Here is a 9962-nt window from a genome sequence, read left to right on the forward strand (position 1 = left end):
CATCTTTCCTTTAATAGGTAAGTCTCTCTCTCTCTCTAGGTCCAAGCGTGCAAGTTTCTTTTAAATGCCCTCTCTCTCTCTCTCTCTCTCAATTGTTTAGATGATTAAATCAATCAGGACCCTCCAATTGGTGGGCCCAAATGAGTACATCTATAACTCTATAAAGTATAAATAATGATGATTATTTACTGTTGACTTATTTGGGGCATGTTGTGGTCCTCGATTAATAAATCATTAAATTTTGGAGGGTAAAAAAAATCTTTAAAAATGTACAAGATCTAGAGAAATTTAAGGACTTGTTTAATGTATTAAAAGCATTAAAAGAATTAAACATAGTTTTGTATATCCTGAGAATTTAATATAATAAAATATTTTATATTATTTTTAAGATAATTCTAACTATATCTTAAGAAATTAATATATATATATATATAATATATATATATATTATATATATATATATATATAATAAAATGTAGATTTTTATTTTTATTTTTTATCCTCGAGGGGGTGGCTCAATGGCAATTTCAAATTGAATAAGCGGTGAGAGTCAGTAGGTTGTGTGTTCGATACTCAATATGAGCAATATTTTCATGTTACTTGATGCGTGTGATAAGCAAGTATTGCACGTGCCCGAGGGAGGATCCCATATGCCTTGGTTCCAGTCCTGGCCCATAAGCCCGAACATCCTCATTGTAAAATAAAAAATAAAAAATAATAGTTGATTTTTAAGAGAGACTACTCCAAATGTGTAAAAGGAAAATAAATCCCCATTTATAAATCAAAAGGGTTCATTTAAACCCCTTAAAGTTAGGAATAATACAAGTATTCAAATCAGTTCAAATTATTTATTCTCTTGGTTAAATGAGTACCTTAGAGATTTGAAGAAATTTTAGGACTGATTGAAAAATACCGACATAGATCACATCAATGTCCTTTGTTCTCTACTACATAAAGAAATATTTTGGACACTTTGAATATTTAAAATATGAGATGAAATAAAGAAAAATTATTTGAGATGCTGTCAAAATATTTAGAGAAAATATATAATAACGTAAAGGTAAATAAACTTGTTTTTTTTTTTCCTGTAAGTCTAGATCTTTAAAATGACAAATGGAAGACTAAATCTTTAGTGGACATAATTAATAAAAATATGGATGAAATATAGTTTCCAATACATTTAAAAAAGTGAAGAATTCATGTTGTCTTGGTAAAAGTACGAACTTTCTGTTAAGAAATTTTTGTGCTAAGCTGATGAACCAATGGCATAAGTCACATGCATTGAAAAAGCAAGCGTGATTGGTTGGTGGAGAGAAAAATTTTGAATCGTTAGGAGTTTGATTTCGAGTGCTTCTTCAATACATGTGACAACATGCTATTGATTCATCAGGTTAACACAAAATTTTTTTATTGCTTCCCAAGACTAGTATTTATCTATGTATTCATCTTATTTTGCATCCAAACAAATAATTTTCATTTGGTTTTGAGTTTTATACAAATTATAGACCAATGAATTGCAAAAATTATCACAATATGAATATACCACGTATGGCGTACCTTTTAGGTATACTAATCCCATGGGCATTTTGTCAGCCTCTTTGTGGACCTAAGCACCAGATCCAATGGCTACGAATCAGCGATCAAGCTGGATATGATTTATCGATCCAACAAAAAAGTGGGTTAAATTTGTATGTATGATTTGTGGGGTATTGCATGTATCCGGGGGATTTAGATGAGATATGATGTTCTAAGAGGTCAGTTGCCTCTCAACTCTGCTAAAATAAAGTGGGTCAAATGTCGACACAGCACCCTTAATGAGAATTAATTTTGAGAAAAACATGTATCTATCTTAATTATTATCATGTGGGTTATTTTTATATTTTTAATAAATGATATTGTTTATGACAACATCAAGTATTATATTAAGAGTCGTGATAATCTAAGGCCCCTCCCCCTCCCCTCTGACATGAGTTCCCATCACGGAAGAATAGATCATTCGCCTCGAGATACATAATAAAATATTTATGGTTCTTCGTTTCTTGAGGCAAATGATCTAGGTTATGTGACGGGACGTATGTCTGAGGGGGGTGTCAAAAAATCATTCTTCTTGTATCAAATAATAAGAATAAGAATAATTATTATATTTTTATTATTATTTTAACTTGAAAATTATTAGTTCTTGAAAGATGTAATTAAGCCCAAAAAAAAAAAAAACTATAGATTGAAGTTTGATTTAAGATATCATAGGGGTAAGTTTGGTCTTTTCAATTAACAGTCCACGTGCGTCCCTATCCCCACCCAATTAGAGCTAATCTTTAGACCCAATTCTGTAAATATTCAGTTACCATTACAAGAGAGACAATGAGTAAAATATTGTCAAGGGTAAATTAGAAATTCCCCTACAAGTTTAGGTGAATAGTTGAGATACCTCTTTATTGTAAAACTAGTGAGATACTTCTTGACTTTTGTCTTTCATGAGAGACAAATCGATAATGGCCCAAACACTCTCTATTTCTAACCAAAATCCTTCGTTTTATTTTTCAAAAATCATCTTCTTTGACCCTTTGGCCTTTTGGTAAGAGTTTTTGTTTATTTGACAATCTTTGATTATTTATTTATTTCTTTTGGTAAAAAACTCTCACATTTTTTTATATTTTTTATTTCACCATCTTCAACCCTTTATTTATTTTGTACAATAAGAGACCAAGTGGAGATCTTACCCTCCCCCCTTCAAAGACAAAGGTTCATCAATAAAGAAAATGGATCAAATTTTTATTAGAGATATAAGATGTGAGTTTTTCTATTACTCTCGTAAAATTGATATTACGAAAGTAAGAAATGATCGGACTTGATCTGAACCTAAGTTGACTAGTTGATCCCAGTCAAAACAAAATATTGATAGATTAATTGAGAGAGAAGTTGATGACTGAGTCCTTGAAGCACAGGTTTATGAGCACTCAGGTCCAGATATTACGAAAGTAAGAAATGATCGGACTTGACTTGAACCTGAATTGCCTAGTTGATCACAATCAAAACAAAACATTGATAGACTAATTGAGAGAGAAGTTGAAGATCAAGTCCTCAAGGCACTGGTCTAGGACCACAAGTATGGAGGGAACTTAGAGTGTGAGTTAAAGATCGATATATCACCCTAACTGGATAAAGCCATACATGCATAATGATTATTGGCACATCCCTTAAAAAATAAAATATATGCAACTTGACATTGAACAAGTTAATTTGATTAAAATTTGATCGTGACATCAAGTTAAATTTGGACTTCATGTACAACAAACGGTGAACGAAATTTGATGATTTACATGTATTTATATTCCTGAAGTGTTGTGATGATTGATGATCAATAAAAGATAAAAACACATGATATTAATTAAGAATTTTTTTTATAATATATCAAAATTGAGATTAACTTAATCGTCAAAATATATTTACAAGAATAACAAACATATAAAAAAGTCAAATGTCCTTCGTTAAAAAGTCAACAAGAGACAAGGGGCAGGGCCAATATTTGTAAAAATTGAGAGGGGTATATCTGAATTTTCCAATAGTGTAAACTTGTTTTTTTCCTTTTAAAGCTTTTTTTTTTTAAATTTATTTTTGGGACAAATACAATTTGGTGCAGGTTACAAAACCAGCAATAAACCTACCCATTTCATCTCAGCCGTTAACTTTGTAATTTGGCCCCATCTGGCATCCTATGACTGAGATTCGCTGATCACAAGATCTTTTTTTGGATAATAAAGCTCACCTATGACAATACATCCGTACTTCACTAACTTGGGAAACATCATCATTATCTTTCTCTAATTTATTTTAATTTTTTTCTTTTCTTCTGAAAGACAACTCAGCTTTCTTGCTCTCACGTCTCATCGTTACTAATCTCTTTCCGTCAGCACATTTCAGACCGAAAATGACGAAATCTACCCTTCTCCAAACCAAATTACTATTTCCACGTAAGACTATCCACTGCTTTTAAAGCCAATAAAATAGACCCATTTTTCGTCGCTTTCTGCCTTTTTAAGGGTATTTTCGGCAATTCAACAAATATAAAACACACAGAAACCTGAGCGTAACTCTATCATTTTAGAAATTCACCAGAGTTTACTAACGCCACACCAAAATTTGACGATTTACATAGGAATTGGTGTAGCATTAGTAAGAGTTGTGTGACAATAGCAGCTCTCATTTTAAATTCCCTGGAACTAGCTGTTGGAATTTATCCACAAAATTACAGCATTATTTGCACCAATGGCGGGAATATCCTCGACATACGTAACGTCTTCAGCTGATTTTCAGGGTTATTTTCGTCCAATCATGTCGTAGATTTTGGACATGCAAGGATGTCTTGGTGGGTTACATCTTCTGCATAGTACCGTATCGGCCGATATTTCCTGTTTCGATTAAATAATTTATTAAATTATTCGAGCAAAGGACGGAAATATCCTCAACATATGTATCGTCTTCAGGTAATTTTATAAGGTTATTTTCGTCAAATATGGTGGTAGATATAGTCAGCTTTTCGACACGCAGGGACGTCTTGGTGGGTAATATCTGGTTGACTGTTTCGGCCGATATTTCCATTTCGATAACAAAACAAAAAAAAGTTTCGTTTTTTCTACAGAGTTCACCTTCCCAAGACTATTTAGTGTAGTTTCTACCAGTTCTTTCTGTATTAATTCTTCTGGACATCGTTTTCACTCTGAAAAAAATTCCAACTTCGAAGAGATCTCAGTAGATTTAAGAGAGCATCTAAAGAAACCAATCCTCTCTCTCTCTCTCTCTCTCTCTCTCTCTCTTTGTGAGGTTTATAGCAGCTATGGCGTGTAAGCTTCTGTTTCTTCATCTCTGTCTGTTTCAGCTCCTCTCCTCTTCTTTTCTTTCCATTTCAGCTCAAAATGAAGAAAACCCAGACATAGAATCGCTTCTCTCCTTCAAAAACTCTCTGAAAAACTCTCAAATTCTCTCTTCATGGGTACCTTCTCTTTCTCATTGTCAATGGGATGGAGTACTCTGTAAAAATGACCGAGTCATCTCACTCGTTCTTCCAAGTCAGTCTCTCGAAGGACCCTTATCTACCTCTCTGTTCTCTCTTTCTAATCTCATTCTCCTTGATTTGTCTGGGAATCGTCTCTATGGAGAGATTTCTCGCACAGTTTCCGGTCTTGAATCGATAAAGACGCTAGCTTTGGGCGATAACAAGTTGTCTGGTGAAATACCGAGTGAACTCGGAGAGTTAACTCAGTTGGAAACTCTAAAACTTGGACCCAATTTCTTCACCGGAAAAATCCCACTGGAACTCGGAAATCTTTCAAAACTCGAGTATCTCGATCTCTCCGGGAACGCGTTGACTGGAACGATTCCGACCGAGTTGGGTCAACTCAACCTTCTTCAAGCCCTCTATCTTGGAAACAACCTTCTCTCTGGTTCTCTCTCTGCATCTCTCCTTACTGGTCTTGAAGCTTTAATCTTTCTCGATGTTTCGAACAACTCGTTATCTGGTAACATTCCTCCTGAAATTGGAAATTTGAAGAATCTCACAGATCTTTATATTGGCATTAATCGATTTTCTGGAGTTTTGCCTCCACAAATTGGTTTGCTTTCGAATCTTCGTAATTTGATCTCGCTTTCGTGTTCGATTCAAGGTCCAATACCTGACGAAATTGGAGAATTGAAATCTCTAAGTAAGCTTGATCTCTCTGACAATCCTCTAAAATGCCCAATCCCCAAATCAATTGGAAAGTTACAAAATTTGTCAATTTTGAATCTCGTTTATGCCGAACTCAATGGGTCGATCCCATTCGAGCTTGGTAAGTGTAAGAATCTCAAGACATTGATGCTTTCTTTTAATTCTCTTTCCGGGTCTCTACCAGAAGAGTTGTCTGAGCTACCCATGTTGTCGTTTTCAGCCGAGAAGAACCAACTTTCAGGGAATCTGCCTTCGTGGCTCGGAAAATGGGATCAAATAGATTCGCTATTGTTATCAAGTAATCGGTTCACAGGTGAAATCCCACCCGAGATTGGGAATTCATCGTTCCTCAGTCACATTAGCCTTAGCAATAACTTGCTGACAGGTTCGATTCCTTCCGAGCTTTGTAACGCTGTATCGCTCTCTGAGATTGATCTTGATCTTAATTTCCTTTCGGGTACGATTGAGAACACGTTTAAGAATTGTAGGAATCTTACTCAGCTTGTTTTGACAAATAATCAAATTGTGGGTTCGATCCCGGACTACTTCTCTGAGCTTCCTTTGTTGGTGCTTGAGCTTGATTCAAACAATTTTACAGGACCCATTCCCAATAGTCTGTTTAATTCAATCGATCTGATGGAATTCTCCACTGCAAATAATCTCTTAGAAGGCTCTCTTCCACTTGAGATTGGAAACGCAGTCGCCCTTGAGAGGATTGTTCTTGGTAACAATCGGTTGCATGGACCTTTACCTAAAGAAATTGGGAACCTAAAATCTCTTTCTGTTCTGTCCTTGAATTCGAATTTTCTCGAAGGAATTATCCCAGCTGAGATTTCCGACTGCGTTTTGCTAACCACATTGGACCTTGGAAATAACAGATTCAATGGTTCAATTCCAGAGAGATTAGCCGATTTGGCCCAGTTACAATGTCTAGTTCTGTCTCACAATGAGCTTTCTGGTTCAATCCCATTGAAGCCTTCAACTATGTATTTTCGTCAAGTTGATATCCCAGATTCAAGCTTTGTCCAACACCACGGAGTTTTCGATCTCTCGCACAATATGTTGTCTGGGCCAATACCTGAAGAGCTTTCTAATTGTGTTGTGTTGGTTGATCTTTTGATCAACAACAATAGATTTTCGGGTGAGATTCCAAGATCACTATCTCGCCTTACAAATCTTACGACACTCGACTTGTCTGGAAATTTGCTTACGGGTGCGATCCCATCAGAATTTGGCTACTCCATCACGCTTCAAGGCCTATATTTGGCAAATAACGAGCTTACAAGCACCATTCCTGACAGCCTAGGTCGCATAACTAGCCTTGTTAAGCTGAATCTAACGGGCAATAAGCTTTGTGGTTCTATTCCAATTAGCCTCGGAAACTTGAATGGGCTTACACACTTGGATTTAAGCTTGAACGAGCTGACGGGGAAGCTTCCTTCATCGTTTTCAAGCATGGTAGACCTTGTAGGTCTATATGTTCAGGAGAATAGACTTTCGGGTTCGGTTGATGAACTCTTTTCGAGTGCCATGGCATGGAGGATTGAGACTTTGAACTTGAGTAGAAATTTCTTTAATGGAAATGTGCCAAGCTCTTTGGGCAATTTATCGTACTTGACATATTTGGATCTTCACGGAAACATGTTTAAAGGGGCAATTCCTCCCGATCTTGGCAACCTTACACAGCTCGTGTACTTCGATGTTTCGGGGAATGATCTCTCTGGGCAGATACCGCAGACATTATGTGACCTTTACAATGTGGTTTACTTAGATTTCGCGGATAATAGATTGGAAGGGCCGATACCCAAGAGTGGAATTTGCCAGAACTTCACGAAGATGTCACTTTTGGGGAACAAAAATCTTTGTGGAGGAATTCTCGGTTTGAATTGTAAGATGAAGAGCTTTAATGGAAGGCCAACGATGTTGAATGCTTGGGGCCTAGCAGGGATTGTGGTCGGAAGTGTGTTTGTTGCTTTCAGTGTAATTTACGCTCTTATGAGACTAGGAATCGGTAACAATCGTGATAAGAGCGAACCTATGGAGCTTGAAGAGAGTAAAGTAAATAGCTCTATTGATCCCAATCTTTATTTCATCAGTAGTAGTCAATCAAAGGAGCCTCTAAGCATCAATGTGGCTATGTTCGAGCAACCACTCTTGAAACTAACCCTCGTTGATATACTGGAAGCCACGAACAACTTTTGCAAGACAAAAATAATCGGTGATGGAGGATTCGGAACAGTTTACAAGGCAACATTGCCCGATGAAAAAATTGTTGCAGTTAAGAAGCTAAACCAATCGAAAACACAAGGGCACCGGGAATTTTTAGCTGAGATGGAGACTTTGGGCAAGGTGAGGCACCGAAATCTCGTGCCATTACTTGGTTACTGTTCTTTTGGTGAGGAGAAGCTCCTTGTTTACGAGTACATGGCGAACGGAAGCTTGGATCTTTGGTTGGGAAGTCGGTCTGGTGGGCTTGAAGTCTTGGACTGGCCCAAGCGATTTAAGATTGCGATTGGTGCTGCCCATGGGCTAGCTTTTCTTCATCATGGGTTCATCCCACACATTATTCATAGAGATATTAAGGCTAGCAACATTTTACTCGACAAAGATTTTGAGCCAAAACTTGCGGATTTTGGGCTTGCGAGATTGATTAGTGCTTGTGAGACTCATGTTAGTACCGACATTGCTGGGACTTTCGGATACATTCCTCCTGAATATGGGCAGAGTTGGAGGTCTACGACAAGGGGTGATGTTTATAGTTTTGGTGTGATCTTGCTCGAATTGGTGACGGGGAAGGAACCGACCGGACCCGATTTTAAAGAGATTGAGGGTGGGAATTTGGTAGGATGGGTTTTTCAGAAGATCAAAAAAGGGGAGGGTTCTGATGTTCTCGATCCTACAGTCCTAAACATGGGTACTAAGCCAAAGATGTTGAGAATGTTGCAGATTAGTGCAATCTGTTTATCTGATAATCCGACCAATCGGCCTACGATGCTTCATGTGTTGAAGTTCTTGAAAGGTATCGAAGACGGGTAATGGGTTGATGGCCCAGTTTATTTTGATCTTAGTCTATTATGTATGTATCTGAAACTTGCTATGGTGATGATGAATGAGTAGAGGGGGGATTTGTAACACCGTAAAATTGCTCCCAAAGAATGAATGTTTCTGTTTAAGTTTTCAAATTCTTGTTGACCGTTTGTTTTCTTGTTAAATGACATATATGACCTTAGCAAGATATATATATCGAGGGGGGTGGGGGGTTTCTTTTATTTGGGACCTCAGGTAGTTTAGTTGATTTCAAGCCCCCAAGGCTAGGGGTGCAAGTTAATTCAGTTCATACTGAGAACCGAATCAAACCGTGTATTTTGGATTGGTTTAGTTCGGTTTAAATTAAATACGGTTTGATTTCAGGTTTAAAAATGAAAAATCGATGGGTTCAGTTCGGTTCTTAGTTCATACTTGATAAAAAATTGAACCCAACTCAAAATCAAACCAACAAATACTTTTAAATAAAATATAAGTTAAAAAAAAAAAAAACTCTAAACCTGTTTTTTCTTCGTTATCTTTCCCTGTCTACTCTCTCTTTGTCGTCTCTACGGGGCTGGGTTGTTTCTCAACCCTGGCAATTGGGGTTATCATCTCTCTTGCAACTTGCAAGGCGTGCGGTCACACAGAGTTGGTGAGATCGTTGGTTCCTGTTGAACGCCATTAGACATCGAGACCAACAAAGAGGTGGTGGTTGGGGGAGCGGTTTATGTACATGGTGGTGTTGATCCATCTTCTGATGACGGATGGGGTGGAGTTGACGGTGATGATGATTTGAGTTCCGAAGAAATCAACGATTAAGATTCTTCGATTACGTGGTGGGTTGGGGCGTTCTGTAATGAAGATGTTCTCACTATTCATTCTCTCCATCTCTCTCTTTCTTGCAGTTGAGGTGCGGCTGCGGGCTACCTCTCAACTCCAATGATTTTGTTTTGGACTAAAATGAAACCAATTGATCCAAACAAGCTTTTAATCTCCCTTGTAAGTGAATCCAATCTCTCAAATATCATAGATTAGATTCGTTTTTATCAACTTATTTGGTTGTGAAAGAGATTAATTGGAACCCATTTTGTTTTGGGATGAATTTTGTAGTTTTGGAGAAAAATTAATTTTTTTTTGGATGATTTCTAGAAATTCAATTTTTATTTATTTATTTTAATTAATCTAATTTTTATGTAATCTCATAATCTTAATTTTGGATTTTTAATTTTTC

The 9962-nt window shown here is 36.7% G+C and overlaps 1 protein-coding gene across 1 annotated transcript; it reads left to right on the forward strand.

Annotated features, from left to right (window-relative positions):
• The first annotated feature begins 4635 nt into the window (after window positions 1-4635).
• EMS1 (Leucine-rich repeat transmembrane protein kinase) lies at window positions 4636-8886 on the forward strand. The gene has a single exon (XM_086455659.1). The coding sequence runs from the start codon at window positions 4835-4837 to the stop codon at window positions 8738-8740; it is 3906 nt and encodes a 1301-aa protein (XP_086311785.1). The 5' UTR covers window positions 4636-4834; the 3' UTR covers window positions 8741-8886.
• The last annotated feature ends 1076 nt before the right edge of the window (window positions 8887-9962 follow it).

The sequence above is a fragment of the Akebia trifoliata genome, chromosome 10 (genome assembly GCF_017979445.1).
Source record: "Akebia trifoliata isolate Shusen 1 chromosome 10, ASM1797944v1, whole genome shotgun sequence".
Classification (NCBI taxonomy): domain Eukaryota; kingdom Viridiplantae; phylum Streptophyta; class Magnoliopsida; order Ranunculales; family Lardizabalaceae; genus Akebia; species Akebia trifoliata.

Bases quoted from the DNA above. Each gene is read 5' to 3' on its own strand.
- EMS1 (XM_086455659.1), top strand. From the start codon at position 4,835: ATGGCGTGTAAGCTTCTGTTTCTTCATCTCTGTCTGTTTCAGCTCCTC.